This window comes from Nanorana parkeri, unplaced genomic scaffold, assembly GCF_000935625.1.
Source record: "Nanorana parkeri isolate BGI_ZX_2015 unplaced genomic scaffold, ASM93562v1 scaffold824, whole genome shotgun sequence".
Lineage (NCBI taxonomy): Eukaryota > Metazoa > Chordata > Amphibia > Anura > Dicroglossidae > Nanorana > Nanorana parkeri.
In genome coordinates, this window is record NW_017307092.1 from 479,395 (window position 1) to 499,168 (window position 19,774).

The window sequence follows — 19,774 nt, forward strand, 5'->3', positions numbered from 1 at the left end:
GACTTGGTTAATCATTTAATGGACCCTTACTCTACAGTACACAAAGATCCACGACTCAATTAGATATATTAATGAATCGTATATATATATATATATAAATAAATGTGCACATTTTTAAGTATATTGCTTTATCAATGACCTAAAGCTAAATTAAAGTGACAGTAAATTTAGGAGTTAAATCTTAAAAATGCATTTATGCACCTTAACTATTAACACAAATGTACCTTATTTGTGCGCCACTCAACTGTAGATCCTTAAATCTTCTCTGCAGTGGTGCTGGCACTGTCCTTCCTTCTGTTCCCCATGGTCACTGTGTATGTGGTAAAGTAGCTACTGCTCCAAGCTCGCTCTCGTTATGGTCTAAAATAGTTTACTCATTTTTTTTTTAGTCCAAAACAATAGTTTATTTGAAAAGAACAGTATGGTGAAACAGCCAATGCATTTTGGGGGTTTACTGTTTACTCATTTTTATTAAGAATATAGTCTGTCATGGGAGTGAGCTTGAAGCAGTGGCTACTTTACAACCCACACAGGGACCATGGGGTTTAAAAGTAGCCACCCTCCATAAGGAAGGACAGCGTCAGTACCAATTCAGAGATGATTTAAGGATCTACAAAAAACATCTGCATCTGCACAAATAAACATTTTTTTAATAGTTATATTACTTGAAGGGATTTTTAAGATTGAAAAGAGAACTATGAGCCAATCTTTTTTGTCCATAGTTCTCTTCAGGGTCACAGGAGGACATATACTAATTTCCTCCAGTGACACAAAACTCAGTATATAGCTTGCTATTGCCCCTATATAATGAGAGTGCAGATCCTGACAATACTCTTAAGATCCACCCCACTGGCTGATTGACAGCTAGCTCTGCCTCTCTAAAGGCAGAGTCAGCTGTGCCCGCCCCCTCCTCATCCGTTCCTCTAGTCAATGCTGCAGAAACGGAGAGGGGAGGGAGGAATCCCTGTGGAGACTGACAGGCATCGCTCTCTGCAGGGAGAGGGTCTGACTTTCCAATCAATAGAGTCAACCTGTTTCAGCTTCATTGTCACGGCTTGAATTATGGGATAATTCTCCTTTAGCTTCTGAGTTTATTGTCACGTTAAATCTAAAATAAAGCAGCCATGTGTATGTGTATATATTCAGCTATTTCATATACCCCAGTTACACCACAAAGCCAGTGCATGATACCACTTGCTGTACTGCAGTTAAGCGATACACAGCCTCTAGTTTGCAGATTGGACAATACAGAAAAAGTACACAGAAGACAGCCTTGTCCAGTCCCTTGGCCAATGTGGAACAGCAAGGACTCAAAGACGTAATATTTGAATATCACATGTGGTTTGGTGTAGATTGACTCTATCCAGACTAGAAAGTTATCGCCAAATCCCCAATAGAGTAGTGCCTTAAATAATTGGGAAGAGGAAAGTGTGTCAAATGCCTTGCTTATATCTAAAGTTAACAGCGTAATTTCTTGTGAGCGAGTTCTAGCTAGACGGATGTAATGCAATATGCAACAGATGCTTTCCATTTGGGGGCAAAACCTCTTTGGTCCTATTTATCAGATGACCTAAGAAAGTATTGATTCTCTTAGCTAGAATTTTTGCTGTCCTGTTTAAAAGTTTTGCAAGGTAAGGAAAAAGAGTTTATTTTATTGTTCTAAAGTCTTTTTTCTAGCCTGTTGGAGCTCAAATATGGAGACATCAGCTTCCAAAAGCTCTTGACAAGTTAGGGAGATCCCTTGCAAAAATTGTTGTATTTTTGCCGAGAGGTGGTAAGAAAGGGGTTGTATAGAGCTTGGTCAGGTAGTGTTGAAATCCCACAAATGTATTTTTGGGTTACTAGTATCGGTGTTAAATCTGTTTTTAAGGACTATAGTGGTGCGATTTGATGATGTTTTTTATTTGTTGGCTAACATGGAGTCCACTTTGTCACCCTTGGCATAACATTTCTGTTTTGTCCAATGAAAATAAAGTTCAGTCTGATCTGCCTGGCAAAAGTGCTGTTTTTATATTTGTTTATGTTTTTCTTGCATTTTATGGTTAGCTTATGTGGGGCTGGCTCAAAATGCCTGTTTTAGTTTGGATTCTAATTGTTTTATACATTCCTTGTTAAGCTTAGAGGTATGCTGTATTATATGGCCCCTAATGACAGCCTTATAGACATACCACAGGTTGTAATTGAAGTGTCTAGTGTTAGTTTAGTTTAAAGTTACATAGTTACATAGTATTTGAGGTTGAATAAAGACATTAGTCCATCAAGTCCAACCTATTAGGATCTCATTCTAGGAGTACCCGTACCAAAAGTAATCAATGGATTACAGTTGGAAGTCCATACCTATCTGTTCCATGGAGAGCAAAGAGTAATTTATTATCCATGGGGAGGTGAGAGGTTTGTGGAGGATCAACCTGCAAGTGATGAGGATGGAGCCATGATCTGGAGAGGATGTGAGCTGAGGAGACCTGTGGGAGGAAGTGTCTATACACAAAGGTATGAGCTATAAAATAGTGGGAGTAATGGGGGTAGGGCCAGTAGGTATAGGCCTTAGAGAGTGGTTGTAGATAGCACCAGACCTCTACCAGGTAATTTTTGTATAAAATTTAGTAGAACTTCTTGTTTTTGTTTTTGGGAAATAGATAATGGTTTAATGCCAAGCAGTTGTCCAGTTTATCTTCCGAACAAGATCCCCACACAAGAGTAGAGTACCTACTAAATGTGTTTCAATAAATGAGCAAATATGAGTTAAAAAGGAAGTTTGCCTTGTATTTTGGGCATAGTTTGAAAATGGTGACCTAAGTGTAACAAACCCTGAAGGAGGAGATATCTATGCTATGGATCTGCTATTTCTTTCATGCAGTTAAAAGGTGGAGGATTTGTAAAACACATTTAAGGCCCCTTGATTTTTGGTTGGGGCATTAGCCTGAAAGATTTGTGGATAGTGAGCATCATGGTGACTACATAAATTGCAGAAAATGTTAACTGTTTTTTTAAGAGAATTAAGTATTTGGACATTGTGAGCTAACCAGTTAAAATCCATTGGTCAGGTGAATGGTGGGGCTTATAGGTTCTTCTCGGAGGAAAGGGGGAAGAAAGGAGAAGGAGGGAAAAAAAGAGGAGAAGAAACAAAGGAATAAAGCAAACAAAAATGTGGGGTGTGGGGAAAGGAAGAGGGAGTGGAGAGGAGAGGAGGAAAGTGGAAAAGGGGGAAAGGGGATGGCTCAAGGTAGCTGGTCTGGAACTAGTTAAATAACTTGACACAAGAACAAGTAGGTGAACAAAGCACCAGCTGCTCAAGTTAATCCTGTTTTAATACTAATCATAAGGATACATAGAAATGTGGTAGTGAACTAAATTAAATGTATGGAGTGCATAGAAGGTAGTTGTGGTAGACTGTGGAGCCGTGGCACTAAAGGATCTTGAGATTAATGTTTCAATAACAAGGAATCATGTTCAGGAATGGTGGAGGATCATGTAGCATAACTGGTGTGGATGAGATGGGTTTTAGAGAGATTATTGAAATAAACAGGCTCTGGTTTGTCAAGATCTTTAGGAAAGATGTCTAGACGGTAAAGCAAGTGAACACCTCTACGCTACGCCCCAAGCCCACTCCAAGATGTTGAGAATACCCAAAACAGGTGTGGAGAAGTATGGGAATGGCACCTGTACAAAGCAGATCCAAACAGGGCTAACTACATATGTGAACTGTCCATTCAACAGGAAGGTGTCAACTAATGAGGGTATTACAGATTATGCATTGCAGCATAATTGATGGCCATCCAAGAGTGATTAAAGCATTTAATATAAATTTAGATTGCAACACAAAGAATAAAACAAACTGAACTGAAATGGGCCCCCCTGCAAGTGGGTCGACTCACTCAACAGAGAACGAGGGCCCCCAGGTCACAGCAGCCGCAACAGAATGTATACAATGTGACTGTGGAGAAGAGAAGTATGGCTGCCAGGTGCAACAACAACAAAGTCCAGACAAGGTATGAGGCTCATTATTCGAATAGCAAGGCAACAATATGAAAATAACCGTGGCTATTAGGTATTATTGCTCAGAAGGGTTAGTTCAGAGCTTCCCCCCATATACCAATCCTGTGAGGTGTTTCAAAATACAGCATAATACAAGAATAACCATGGTGGTCTGTGGGCAACAGCCGCTAAAGTGGTCTCTCATGTAGTGCCTTGATTTGTTGGAGGTAGTTCATAAGATGACCATGTGAATTGGTGGGGTAAACAATACTTAAAAAACAACTTGGCACAAAGCCTTCAAGTTTAAAGCAGTTAGGGTGTTGTACGTTCTGACATTTCTATAATCAGCACTTAGAGGCATAGACAACCCATGGCTATTGTTTTCCCATGAATTTTCTTTGAGGTTGTGCTATGTGTTTTTTTTTTTTTAGCTACAAGTAAATACCTGGTGTAGAGTTATCATCTGCCTTTTAGTTCAAATATGGTGCAATCCTTAGGCATGACCTTAATGTTAACTTAGTGTCATAAGTCAAGGTTTCAGTTAATGTTTAAAAACTAGTAAAGCAGAAACTGTGGATTTTGCATTTTTCTGGCTTAAAAATGAAATTGTTACAAGTAACTTACAAGATACATTAGTTTTCATAAATGTTCTTTAATATACAGTAACTCATGCATGAACTGACCTGTTTAATCCTTCTGTAGGTTGCTTAAAAACTTGAGTGAAGTAATGAAAAATAAAACATCTTGAAACATAAATAAACTGTGCATACTGAATACGGTGACTAATGGTAACCGTATCATTGGCTTCCCATGAGTGCTGGGAACAGTTGGTGTGTGGCAATACACATGGATTCTTTTTAGAATTCCAGGAAAAGCAAGCACTACAAAATACTGCTGTTCTACTGTAAAAATGTAACTGTAATCCACATCAAGCGTGAGCATCTGTAATTAGTTCTTAAAGGAATGCAGGGTAAAAGATATCACAAATATAAATATTGATCATATCTTGAGGCTACATGCATAAAGCAGAACTCCATCCAAAAATAACAGGATAAAGACAAAAAAAACTACTTTTACTGCATTATTCCCTCTTAATGCAGATATTTCCACTGCAGTATTTTTATCTGCCACTCGATATCCTTAGTCAAATGCCCATCATCATTCAACTCACTTCCCTTGAGTCCAGGTCATCCTTGACCTACCACAGCCAGTGACAGGACAGTGAAAGAGGAAGCAGCACAGTGATGAACTCATCTCTCTGTCATCCTGATTTCTCCCCTATCAGCATACTTTTTGTTAGCATATAAACAGAGTGGCTCATTGTGTTACTTCTTTCCCTCACGCACAAGTTCTACTGTACAGGGAATGTAATAGGTTGAAATCAAGTTAAATCCAGGCATTTACGCTGTTTGCATTTAAAAAATGCATTGGATGATGTATTAACCTTCTTAGCGGTATTCCTGAGTGTGGTTCGGGGTTAATTTTCTCTACCATAAGCGGTAACCCTGAGCCACACTTGGGAATACACTGCGTGTCTCTTACCTTGTCCCTCGAGCCTCCGGCCGATGCCAGCGTCCGTCTTCCGGGTTCCGTCCCTTGCGAGCGTCCAGGTCGCAGGGGGGCGGAACTGGCGGGAGATTAAAAAGTAAAAAAAAATACATAAAAATAATAGAACGAAAAAAGGAAGAAAAAAAATCATACCGCCAGGGAGGTTAATGATTATGTAGATACATTTTTTGTGTCTTCTGTATCTGCTTAGAGTTCAGATTTACCTTGTCAATGCCAGAGATTTGGAACTGTGACACACTAGACCAGAGTGTCTGTTCATTAAGAGGTAGTAATTTGCTGAACAGCTTTCCTAAATCACAACTATGGGTCTACCCTCACTTTTTTTTCTGGGAAAGATGGCAACTCTAGGTAGTGGTAGTGATGGGCCGAACAGGCGTGAGTCCGGTTTGAATTCAAACTTTAGAACATCAAAAAAGTTTGAACTCAAACTCAATACAAGTCTATGGGGGTAGAACTTTCAAAAACAATTGTCCCCTTTTTGAGGGCTTAAATGCAAGTTATTGGGCATAAAAGTGTATGGGGATTCGGGTACTGCACTGGAGGACATGAATCAATGAAAAAAACACTTTAAAAAAAGTTTTTAAAGGAGCAGTTATTTTAACATCACTTGAAGGGTAACAATAAGAATGAAAAATTCCTTTAAATATCGTGATGACGACTCGACAAAATAAAAAATAAAACAATAAAAAATAAATAGAAGTAATAATTTAAAAAAATGACGACCACCGTTCAGTCCGCTGTGGTGAACACCCGCCGCAGAATGGCATTTTGACAGATGCCGGCAACTTATAAACAATTCGGCGGAATTAGCAGTGACATCTAGCTCTGCCCAACTGTTTACAGTTCTAACAGGTGAGCCATGATTGGGCAGAGTCATCATGACTTTGCCCAATCATGGCTCTCACAGTTCTCTGTGCCTAATTTTGCAAAGTCTTGCACCTGACCTGTGGTCAGGTGCAAGGCTTTGGCCAATTAGGGCTTTAGAAAGCGCATTGCCGTATGCTCGGCGAACGCCCTGATATTTTGTGTGTTCAGCGAACACACGAACTAGCGATGTTTGAGTCAAAATCATGTTCAGGTCGAACATCGAGCCCATCCCTTGTGGCAACATGCCCTTTACATGTAAACCTTGCTGTGGGTACGCGTAGCTGCTGACAAGGTAAACATTGGCTCTACTTGCTCACTGGCTGCTGGACAGTTTTGTTTGTGGACTTGCTTCTGGGCTAGAATCTTATTATTTTTGTAACCACCAATTTGAAACCAAGTTATTTATGCCATTTTGTGGCTACATGTCTACATTGTACATGATTGTTGGCATTCTCTATAAGGTCTACCACCCTATCTCACCCAGAAAGTGGCTTTCCCACATACAGCTACAGCCAATCCTAGGAACTGAAGTTCATGGGCATATCTCCCTAAAATTTAAACAAAAGCAATGACTTGTATTTTAGCCAGCCCAGAAGGAAAAAAATTAGGAGGAAAGGGTATTTCTTTGAAAAGAAAGAAATGCAGACACAAGGAAATCCAACACTTCTTGCCAATTGCAGTCATTTTTAAAGTTTTTTTTGTATTCTGAACATCAAAACAGGAGGGGAAACAGAGAGACATACAAAGGGAAGAACTGGCAATGGCTATAAGCAGGTTGCTATGGCAGCACAGCCTAGCTTGGCCCTTTTAGCAACAAAGCTGACAATTTTATATTTTTAATGTAAATGGCTATACATAGTTTTACATTTATGGCAACCCTCCATGATTTATCCCTGTAGAAGGCCACCTGTCTGGCTGAACATTAAGCAGTAGGGCTGACTTTTTTTAATAAAGGAAAGTAGACACTGCTTTGGTTTTAGATACTGATCTTAGAATGTGTTGTTGTCATCCGATTCAACTCATAAGAGGCAAGCTCTAGCACTAGCTTCAACAAGTAGATTATTGGGAACAGGAAAAATGTTCCCACTATTTTTATAAATGTTATGGAGGCTCATTATTGACCTGAATAAATTGTACCTGATTTGTAACATGTTGACTTAGTTGTCCTCCCTTTCATAAGGAGATGTTGATGAACAACCTGACTGTCACTTTTATACCTATAACCAGTATACAAGTTTATCCTTCTTCTCAGGCTTTGCTGCAAGCGCTCCCAATGGAAAAATGTTCCCTCAGGTAAAGCTGTTAAGGAGGGTAAGAAAGTGAAGTTGTTTGAAAAAATCCAGTCAGATTTTGAAAGTTGTACACACGTTGTATGTTATTCTGCTGAGGAAGGGGATACTTCTGAGCCAACTTTTTTTCTGCTGTTAGACCTTCTGATGCAACCCATTGCACTACTAGTAGTTAATTTGATGACTGTGGCATTGACAATGAGGATCAAGCAGTATATAGGACCTAGAAAATGACTGGAGATGGGGAGGTGGGCAAGGACACATCAGAGGAGAGGTTTGGGAAATGTGGCAATGCCATATTCCCACAGCAAAAAAGGCCTGATTGAGAAGCAAGAAGCGTGCCTACCATCAGTGGTTATGGAAACAGATTGCTGACAAAAAGGATGGACACCCCATAGCGTTTTTTTTTTTCAAAAAGGCACCAGGGTCTGTAGAGCATGGAAAGAGAAAGGGGTCCTGTGTTTTGGAACAAAGCAGCCACAGATGAGGTTTGCTTGACTAAATATTTTTATCTACAATTCATGCTTTAGAAATTGCAATTTGCATTTTAAATGTATAGCTTCTAATTCCACTTTAAATAGGAACATCACCCTAAGTAAAAATAACTTCCATCTCTCTATTCCAGTGTGATAATGAGAAAAAAACACATATTTACTAGTCCATGGAGTCTAGCACTCTCTTGCTTGAAGCCAAAATTTTCCTTGTGCTGCTCTGCTTCCACAGTGCCATGTTAACACTTTTGTTAGGAGTGACCACAAGATCCCACGTGTTTGCAGACATGCCACAGGTCTCTCCTAAATACTTAGCAGAGACCTAAATCGTGTCTGCAAATGCATAGAATAGTGTGTGTGTGCAGACATGCTGTAGATCTCTACCAAGTTCCAAATAACTTGCAAAGACCTGTAGCAGAGCAGTATGGGATCTGCCTCCTGGCAGCTGGAAGGGGATTCCCATGCCATCTTCGTCTAGCTGAGGAATCAGAAAATGGAGTGCCACATAACTATGTAAAAGAAAAGGTATTTACTTTTATGAAAATATTCTAACTATGTGCAAGAGGGAGGGGGAGGAAGCAAATGGGTGAAGGTCCACATTAAGTGCCATTTAAACAGTGAATTAGGAAAGGCAGCATTTTTCAGCATTGAAAAGGATTGGATTTGTCAAAATCAGAGGTCAACATTGTCGCATTACCATGAAGGTGAGATGCTTTCTTTCAAGAGGAATACCTTTTTATTCTTCTGTGTACTAAAGCTGGAAAGGCTATGAAATCCTAAATGTAAAATTGTGGAAGAGGTCAAGCTTAGATTACCAAACACTTTGTACCAGCAGATTTCAAGCTTGTAAATGTACTGCTGTCTACTTCTATATACTGTACATATAGAAATCTTGAAAACCACATTCAAATAGTTACATACATTCTCAAAAAAAGTAATAAATTAATTGAAGAGCCGTGAATCACTCCCTCTAAAAAGAGAAAAAAAAATATTTCTGCCCTTCCCTATTATTTGTAGGGTGTTAACAGCTGCTCGTATAAAGTTTCTGCCAACAAACATATGAAACAATTAAACTTGGCTTTGCTTTTTAAGTTTCTGTTCCAAGGTAAATCAAATTATTGATGATAAATTCCCTTTCATTTGAAATGCTGACCTAGATTTATCAAAGGTTGTTATAAAATGTAGCAAATGCTTTTCTAACGTTCATGCAAAGGGTAGTATAGAAATTCAAAGGCATAATAAAAAGATTCAAGTGATGGGGTAAAAATGAGCATATTTCTCATGTAAGTTAAATTATATGTTAAATTATTCAGAATATGTTAAACAGATTTTGTGTTTTAAAGCAAGTGAGCCCAACCAAAAGTAATAAAAAAGGTAAATGTTGATTTTTAAGTTTCTGACTTCTGAAATTTCTCAGGGTATCTATGAGTAAACTTTGTAACTGTGTTGTCCAGGTAATAAGGTCTCACTTTTTCTGCAACTACAAGGGAATATCACTCCTCTGGCTGCATTCTATACAATGAATAATAAATTCAAGTTGCTACAGGTTTATTTGACTAGAGCTCTTTGATGCAACCACAGAGAAATATGCTGCAAGGGTAAGATTTATCTAGAGTTCATTTTTTCTCCTGGAGGCTCTAATTGAGCGCCAAAGCTGCCTTGGCTTTTATCCAAGACCGGTTTTTGGGGATGTTGGACACATTGGATGCAAAAAAGTACTAATAAAGTTTTGTGCTTGAAGCAAGAATCTAAAGAAAACGTGTTCAAAATAGAGAAACCTGAACTTGTTCATGATGGTGCATGCTCCGAAGCCATTATATAAAGCACATCTCTGAGCAGAGCCAAGAAAACTACCCTTGCAGTTGGGTTCTTGCAGGCGAGACAACAACAATCAAAAGTATCAAAGCCATCCTCATCCTCTGTCACCCAGGCTCATACCGGTTCTCAGTCCACCGCAGCTGCCAAAGTGGCCTATTCTACCTCCTTGTCCACAGCTACTCCTGCCTAGCCCCTCCATCATGCATGGAGGTGTCAGCTGAATTGACCACACCATCAGTGACATGCTGCTGGAGGATGCGCAGCAATTACAATGGTCTGATGTTGGCTCTGAGGTTGAGGAAGAGAGTAACATGAGCCTAGAGGGAGGGGGTGCCAATGATGGACAACAAACTGGCACTCATGTTCCCCGAGTAGAAGCATACTGCCATGTTGGCTCCAGTGATGAGGACAGAGGGGATGATGATGATGATGATGAGCTAACTGACTCTACTTGGGTGCCTGATCGAACAGAGGAGGAAAGTGAGGAGGCACAACCCCAACGAGGCAGGATGTCCTCCAGGGGCAGCCGTACGAGCAGACACACCATTGCAGGCAGAGCTGCACTGGTGCAGGGCGCTTTTGTCTCGCAGCACACTTCCAAGAACTCAGCTGTGTGGGAATTTTTCAGCACATGTGCAGCAGACCGCAGCATTGCTATATGCAACCTGTGTCTTAAGCAGATCAAGCGTGGCAAAAATATCAGCCGCTTGGGCACCACGTGCTTGAAGAGACATCTAATCAACTGCCACGCAGCCCATTGGCAACAGCACCTTAGAAAGGGCCACACTTCTCCTCGTTCCTCACCTGTCATCTCTACCCCCATTATACGTCATGCCATGTCAACAACCTACACTGAGAGTGATGATGGTATAGCGATGGGTGTCACAGGACCTTTTGCCAAATCTGCCAGCAGCCCACCAGCTGTAGATTTAAGCAGTCAAATTTCGCTGCCCCAGCTGCTGCAACGTAAAAAAAAATACTGTCCTACTCATCCACATGCTCAGCGTCTAAATGCCAGCTTTGCCAAATTGCTAGCTTTACAACTGCTGCCTTTCCATCTGGTGGACTCTGCCCCCTTCCGTGAGTTTCCAGAATGTGCTGTACCACAATGATAGGCTCCCAAACACCAATTCTTTTCACGTAAAGCCATTCCAGCTCTGTACCAGCATGTGGAAGGCAATGTTTTGGCCTCGTTGGACAAGGCAGTCAGCAGCAAGGTCCACATTACTGCTAACAGGTGGTCTAGCAAGCATGGTCAGGGACGTTATATTTCCTTCACGGCACACTGGGTAACTCTGCTTGCAGTTGGGAGGGATCCAGGACGGGGCTCCGTGCTGGAGCTTGTTCAACAACCACGCCTCCAAAAACCTGATGATGTGAGATCTGTCTGCTCCACCCTCTCCTCTTTGTCCTCGATGATGGCCTCTTCTGCAGAATTGTCGAGTGTACCAGCAGTTCACCATAAGCATTCAAGGGGCTAAGCAACGGGTAAGGCAAAAAGATGTCATGCAGTGCTTGAGTTGGTTTGTCTAAGGGACAGTAGCCACACAGGGGCAGAGATTCTGTCCGCAGGGGCAGGCCCAGAAGTGGTTGAAATCATGGCAGCTTGAGCCGGGAATGGTTGTATGCGACAATGGCAGCAACCTTCTCTCCACCCTATGCATGGGAAAGTGGACTCATGTACCATGCTTGGCACACGTCCTCAATTTGGTGGTACAGCATTTCGTTACCAGGTACCCAGGGCTGCAAGATCTTCTGAGGCAGACCAGAAAAGTTTGCAGCCATTTCAGGTGCTCATTCCCAGCCAGTGTTCGTCTGGCTGAAATTCAACGTGAATTCCACCTGCCCACAAACCGTCTGATTTGTGACATACCCACCAGCGGCTGCACAAGCAGAAGAGGGCCATCAACGAGTACCTGTGTGAGTATGACACAAGGACAGGCTCAGGGGACCTCAGCTTTTTTTCGCCACGTCAGTGGCTGCTGATAAAGGATGCATGCACTGTAGTGTCACCATTTGAGGAGGCAACGAGGATGATGAGCCAGGACAATGCACGCATCAGTGACACTATCCCTCTTGTGTTCCTGCTGGAGCATACTCTGCGGGGAATTATGGATAGGGCACTTAAGGCAGAACAGCGGGAGGAAGAGGAGGACTTCCTTACCTCACAAGGCACCCTGTACGCAGAAACCATTCCTGCGGATCCGCAGATCACACAAGAAGAGGACGAGGTGGATGATGTCAGCAGTGGGGGCATTGAAGCAGAGGAAGACATAAGGCAGTCTTCCAGGGAGGGGTTTCTGTCCCCAGAAACCAAAGGAGTAATACGTGGCTGGGAGGAGGTAGTGGACGATAGTGTCATCCTCAGTGGCGCTGAAGACTTGGAATCTCATGCCTACTCAAAACTTACGGTTCATGGGCTGCCTTATCCTGCAAAGCCTGAGAAACAACCCCAGGATTCGTGGTATCAAGGAGAGGGATCATTACTGGTTGGCAACCCTTCTTGATTCACAAGCATAAAGTTGCAGAGATCATCCTGCCCTCACAGAGGGAGCACAGAACGAAACAACTTGAGGACGCTTTTAAGAGACACTTGTGTAACACCTTTCCAGACACTGGTAGGTTACCAAGTGATGAAAGAGGTGCTTCTGTGTAAGGAGTTCAGGGGAGGGACGAGAGTGGCTCGGGTGCATTCCACTGTGGAACGCACCAGGAAGTAAGAGGCCGTAGTCACGCCCCTTCAATAGGAAGCCGGCCGATGCGCCCCAGCGTGGAACGTGGAAGCGACCGCTTGCCGTTTTTCCCGCACTTACGGGCTATTTAAATCCTTCCTCAATCGTAGTAGGGCGTTCCACTAATGAGGATCGAACGCCCTGCTACTACCTACAGTGAGGCTGCTCCCTGGAACCCAGGACCCCTTCTAGGCCGCCTGACCATCTCCACTGGGGCCCCCTAAAGGAAACGTGGATTTGCCTGAGGACTGTCAGCACAACCCCTCTTCTGATAATCCGCAAGTACCCTGCCTCTGTGGTTGCAGAACTTCTCATGCTAATCCAGATTCATGATGTGTTTTGCTCAATGAAGTTATACTGAGACTTTGCTGATCTGAAGTTATACTAAGATATTGCTGATCTGAAGTTTGTACTGAGCTATTGCTATTCTGAATTTATACTAAGATATTGCTGATCTGAAGTTGATACCAGTTCACAAATAGTGTTGCCTGTGATCCTGTTATATGAACTAGCGTTCCTATCACACACTTACCTTTTTGAGATCCTATATCAGTTCACCAACGCAGCGGTTGCTTATGAAGTAATAACACTGCTAAAAACCCTTTGTTTTCACACGGTGTATGATGCAAGAGCCTCTAACTCACCGTTAGTTTGTGAGTGACGCCAGAGGTTCGAGCCTGAATAGCCGTTATTCCCTCTAATTGTGGGTCACACCACCTAGCTCCGCAGTTGAGATCCTACCCTTAACCTGTGCTGGCACTGGGCGTTACATTCTGAGGCTTCGGGTTGGTCAAAGGAAGAGCATTAGAGAAGGGAGCCGCCTGACTGATGCCTTTAGAAATGTTAGCAATGTTTTCAGTTCTCAGTGCCCAGGGATGCTTAGTTTAGGCACCCATCGGCAGCGTCTGCATCATATGGTGCAGGATTACCCAGGCAAGAGCAGACCTGGAGAGCTTTCTAGCAGATGATCCACTGGCTTACTGGGTTTTGAGAATGGTTCACTGGCCAGAACTTAGCCAATATGCCATGGAGCTACTGGGCTGCCCTGCATCCAGCGTTCTTTACGAAAGGATGTTCAGTGCTGCTGGAGGTTTTGTGACAGATAAAAGAGTGTGTCTGTCCACAGACTCCGTTGACCGACTGACATTTATCAAAATGAATCAGTCCTGTATCAGCAGCAGCTATCAATCCCCTGATGCAGATGTCCTAGAATGAATTTGTCAGGGATTCTGGATCTCTGGAAGACTGCCTATGCCAGTGGTGGCGAACTTTGGTACTCCAGCCGTTCTGGAACTACAAGTCCCATGAGGCATTGCAAGGCTCTGACAGCCACAGACATAACTCACAGGGGCAGATGCATGTTGGGATTTGTAGTTTTGGCACAGCTGGAGTGCCAAGGTTCGCCACCACTGGCCTAGGCTGCCTAACTTTGTTGGTGATTATTCCATCTTCAAGTCATTTTCTTGTTGTAGTGCACCACCAACGACTAAGGCCCAATTTGTCTGCACCAGCATGTGACAGGTGGATATCATTATAATTTTTTACAGCAGGGTCCAATCCAGCACTCAAGATTAACTTTGAAGGGTTAGGGTGTGAAGGCACTTGCCGCCACTAAAGGCCCAATGTTTGGGTACTCAGGGACCAGGACCACAGCACACTGGACAAGACATAGGGGGGAAAACAAGCACTAGAGGGAAGATGCAGGGAACATGCATGACACAGGGAGCAGGTAACAAAAGGGAACACACAGCAGGTGTACCACAGAGACAAGAGATACACAGGAGCAGCAGGGGGAATGCACAGGAGAAAAGGAGGAAGGTGCACAATAGTGCAGAGCAAAATAATCATAGGAAGCAGGAGACAAATACAAAACAGAGCAGAAAATGATGTTGTGGAGAAAACTCATAGCCACAGCAAACCAAAGAGGTAGACACAGCAGGAAGGGAACACTGAAAACAACAAGAGCCAGCAAAGACACAAAATACAAGGTATACTCAAACACTAGCATGGAGACACGTTGCTCTAACGCTAAAGCACAGGTGCGCAAGCCTTTTAACACCTAGGTTCCGGGGCGGATTGACAGGAAACTGAGCAGCTCGGACAGGAGGCAAAACCCGGCACTGGATCAAGCTACAAGGAACTGTGACACAGTGTGAAGGCACCTCCTACACCAAAGGCCCAATTTTAAAGCACCTGTTGTTACTTTCATCCAACGTCTGCAAAAGAGGCACCAGAATGTATCCAAAAAAATCGCTAACCTTCTTCCGAGTGTCCTTAAATGTGGCCTCTTCATACAGGCTGCCCCCCAAGCAGTTGTTTAAAAGATTAAAAGAAAACCAATTACCGGCAATTGAAATGTCATTTTTTCTTTTTAAATGTCACTTTTTGCTGCAGCAGGTTCTATACATCGTACAGATCTGCCACTTCACAGGCAGTTTAAGGGGACAAAACCTTTTGGATGTTCTAAAGTTCAAATTCAAACCGAACTCCGGCCTGTTCGGCCATCACTACTCTCTTCTTAAGGTGCCCATACACTGCACGATTCTCGTACGAGAATCGCAGGAAATCCCGCGATCGTACGAGAATTGTGCAGTGTATGGAAGGCGTGCTACCGTTTCTACAGTACGGTCGCATGTCTTCCGTCGAACCAGCATGCTAAAAACCCCGCCGGGAATCATACGATTCGAACGCACACACAGCCCGTTTGCAGTCATCGTAAGCCCGACCCTCATTGCAGTCATCGTACGGCCGCCCCTCAGAGGGGCGGGCTTGTGATGATCGTGAGTACGATCTGCCTGTCCAAGATGGGCAGATCGTACGTTTTATTAATCACTTTACAACCATCGCAAGACTAAGGTCTTGCGATGGTTGTACAGTGTATGGCCACCTTTACCCTGATGTGACTATCACTCTGAAGCAGAGCCTCCTTGATGCAGGCCAATAATTTGACCCATCTGAAACAGTTAAATCTTTTCCACGACCACAGGATATCTCTTCTGACGTGGTTGTTTAAGAAATAAGGAGCTACTCACTGCTTCAGTTAGGGTTAAATAACTCACCAGATAAAACATATTAATTATTGCAGTAATTATTCAATGAAACCTGTTTGCTTAGCTAAATCCAGGTGGTGACTATTTTTGGGGGCAGGCTGTATATGTGCTATATTCATTTTTTGAATGTTTTTGATTTACATTTCTTTTACTGTGGAGTTACTCTTTAACTTTATTTGGAGTCTACAAATTGTACACTCCATTTAAGTCACCAGATAGCAACCAGGTGCATTGACCGTAGTGTGGTCTAGTGCACTGCGAAAAAAAGCAGGACGTCTGCACTTTTTCACAGCACATACCCTTGTTACATGTTACAATTATGTTGTGGTGTGAGCGGAGGCATATAGAAAACAATTGTTTTCTACGTGCCTGAGGGGTGAACTGCAGTGCTCAGTTGCTGAAAAACTCCAGTCACAAAATATAGTGAGAGAGCCCTTAGAGAATGCAAAATAATAACCTACATTATTCTAAGAAATAAAACTGTAGAGAAAGAAAGTGGAACTGCTGCTTTTTATATATTTTTGTTACGTATGTATATGTATATATTTGTGTATGTCTGTATTTATATGTATGTATATAACTGTATTTGTTTGTACTTACATTTTTGCAATCAAAAAGGTAAAATAAATATGAAAGGATGCTACATATATTTCTGCCTAATTTAATTACATCCCCCGAAAACTTGGCAGCAGCTGTCCCTGACCAGAGAGATAGATGTACAAAGTTCATGTGTTCAGCGTACTATGTCACATGTTCCCCTGAGCACGCCTACTCTGAACTACTTCCTCTGTGTTACTCCAGCTTTGCTATACTCATTAACTGCTTGGGAGCTTGAAGTTGTTTCAGTTTTAATACGATCTATTGCTAAACCTGTCGACATTAAAATAATAGCTTAACATTTTTTTTTATATAGTTTCATTCTCAAAGCTGTTGCAGAGACAAGAGCAGAATTGAAGCAACATGGCTTGCATGCTGAGCAAAGACCCACTGGATATTGAGGTATTGAAAATGGTTTTCATGTTTTTCTTGTCTAACAGATGTTTGTGCATATATAATAGATTTTGATATTGGAGACCATGCCTTCTGCAGCTCTTGCTAAGTGCATATTACAGTAACTTGGATCCCTGCTGCTTAGTGGTTTGTGTGTTAAATTGGCAGGTGTGAAACTTGATTTTTCAATCCCTGTAAACAGTTCAGGAGGCTGTGCGATAAAGTCTCTTTGCAGCAAAGGGGATGCATAAACAATTTTTTTTTTAATTAACAAATCAAGGGATGTGGGTCACTGTGCTACAGCGCTGCTGCAATCTTTGTTGGACCATGCTTTTTGTGTTATGCTATACAAGCCTGCCTATCTAATCAATGTAGATAACCATGTCATTCATTTTAAAGCCATTCAACCCTTTGAGAAATGGATGTTAAAGTTGTAGCAGCAGTTACGCTATTAAGGAAACATGTGATACAAATGGTGCAGAATTTGGAGTTACATGCTACTGCAAACTTTTAGAGGTTTACGCTTTTTTAAAGAGAATGTGCATACTTCCCAAGTGTCCCTCATTTGGAACCAAATCACTCTGACCCTCTTTCCTGGTCAGTTGTCCCTCTTTTTAATGTACTCATGGCCATAAAAAAGGTGCCATAAAAAGGTTCTTTTTAACTGCCAAAAGTGTTATTCTGTTTTTATCTTGTTTACTATTCTCAATGTAATGGTGAAAAAAAAGTAAAAACAATTCTTGGCTTAACCAATCAATTTTTCAACCTGTGTGCGTGCTTGCGTTCGCGTTCTGCCAAGCTTCTTGCTGCCAGTGATGTCACTGGTTACCAAGAGCTTAGGGGGATGGCAGGTAAGAGCATCCTAGGTTGCCATGGCCCTTACACATCTCCCTGCCTGGCTCTTGGCAACCTGGGATGCCCTGACCAGAAAGGTGGTGGCAGGCACACTACAAACATTGAGCAGCAGAGCGACAATGCCGCTCTGCCTGCTGCCCCCCATGTGACCCAAAAAGATGTCACCTGAAGCAACAGCTTCAGGCTTTCTCATTATATAATTAAAGGCTCTGATTTTTGGCATATACATTCTTAATGTTCCACCTAACTGGGGGCATGACAGGGCCATGTCCATTGTCTAAATATATTGTGCTGGAAGTTGTCCCTCTTTCCCATCTTGGAAGTCATGGGAGTGTGTCAAAATATAAATATAAAGATTGCCATTGCTGTCCAGTTTATTGAAGGTGTAAGTTCTAGTTATCCTTGCTCTACTATTTAGTGGGTCTGAGAGTTTCTACTTCACTAGCTGCATGCTTATTCTAGGGTGGTCATTCACTAAGCATTGAAACAAGAACAAGGGTCTGTATCAATGAGTTTTCGCATTCCCACAGTCTAAATTCCTGTACTTTGCTTTAAAAACCCTGCTTGGTTATGCCTTATATCTGCATGCTGTGTTGCGGCACCGTACAGTTTTCGTGGTCAGTTTCAGTGATTGCATACACTAACAACGCATATTTGACCTAATATGGTGCAGGAATGGGAGGGGCACATGCTCACTGCCCCTCTTTCCTGGCCACTCAGTCTACAAACCTGGAAAAGAGTTTAGTTGGAATACTAAGGGGAACCCCTCAGTGTTTTTTTTCTCTTTTTAAAATAAATGTGTAATTTGACTTTAATTTTTTAAACTTAACTATGGGATTAAATGTGTAGAGAGAGAGAGAGAGAGAGAGAGAGAGAGAAGGGGAAAATTGGCCAGCAGCAGAACAATTTTAAACAGCAAATTGAGGCCCAAAATTATGATAAGGAGTTTACTTAAAGAATTAGGATACAGCAGATGGTACAGCAGTGTAAAACTGTCCAGCAGCAGGACAATTTTTGAAGAAAAAAAGAGCACAGTTAGGGCTTTGCTACAAGAATTAAGATACTGTAGATGATTCAGCAGTGTAAAATTGTCCAGCAGCAAAACATTTATTATTACGGATTGTAAGAAAATGACACGAAATATGATTTTTTATGTCATATTCCTTTTCTCGAAGCATAGGGAGGGAAAAGTTCAATAATAGATGATTGTTTCCGTTGTTGCATAAAGTTCAGAATGTGTTTAATTTAAAGTTACAAAATATTACAGGATATGGTATATCTTACAGAATGAGTCTATAAGATGCTTGATGATTACAAAATATAGTATATCTTACAGCAGAAATCTATAAGATGCTTAAGAAACATGTCTTTTAGTTAGTAAGTAAAAATAGTCCTAACAGGTGTCTGTCTATTCAATGTGAGTGTGGGTGTGTCTGTGTGATGCTGTGTGTGTGTGTGTGTGTGTCTGTAGTGTGAGTGTGTGTGAGTCTTGAAGGATCATCCCTCATCCTTTTATCCATGCTTTTACTTTAAAATAACCTATGTGATGTTTACCTTTAAAAGTCTTTCTGATTAGCATAAGGGAGTGCCATACTCTTTAGTAGCTGAGTCATGTGTTCTCCTTCTATCCCATTTTGGACATCATAGTCCTGAGTAATGTGGTTTATTCTTCAAACTCATTTTAAAGGCCAAGTCTTCTTGAGCATTCCTAACAACTGTTTCAACTATACTTAGGTCTGCCAGTCAGGCTTACTGATTGATTACCAATTGTAAACTCAGAATCAGCAGTACAGTAAAAAACTGAATCTCCAAACTTGGATAGATTAAAATATAGAACATCAATCATCATTTAAGGTTCACACATACATATTTAAATATATCTGGTTTTATGGTTTTAACACGGATAATAAGCCTAATGAATGTATGCTTAACTTTCTCAGTGAATATGGGTGATGCCCATTTGGTGCACATTGATTTTATTCTTAGTTTTGTGTTTTTTTTCACAGCAGTGTGCTACAAACAAAAGACAGCTACCAGAACAGATTGCCAACATAAATAATTGTGTACTCCAAATTTCTCAACATAAAATAAAAGAACCATGGACCAGGCAGCAGCTAAAAGTGACTGAGTTTAAATCA

The 19,774-nt window shown here is 41.7% G+C and overlaps 1 protein-coding gene across 1 annotated transcript in view; it reads left to right on the top strand.

Moving 5' to 3' along the window:
- The first annotated feature begins 16,603 nt into the window (after window positions 1-16,603).
- LOC108794248 (dihydropyrimidine dehydrogenase [NADP(+)]-like) overlaps window positions 16,604-19,774 on the top strand; it is a 263,732-nt gene continuing 260,561 nt past the window's right edge. Inside the window, exon 1 of the mRNA XM_018565259.1 lies at window positions 16,604-16,790. Coding sequence (XP_018420761.1) covers window positions 16,752-16,790 — 39 coding nt within the window. The 5' untranslated portion in view covers window positions 16,604-16,751. The remainder of the gene's footprint in view (window positions 16,791-19,774) is intronic.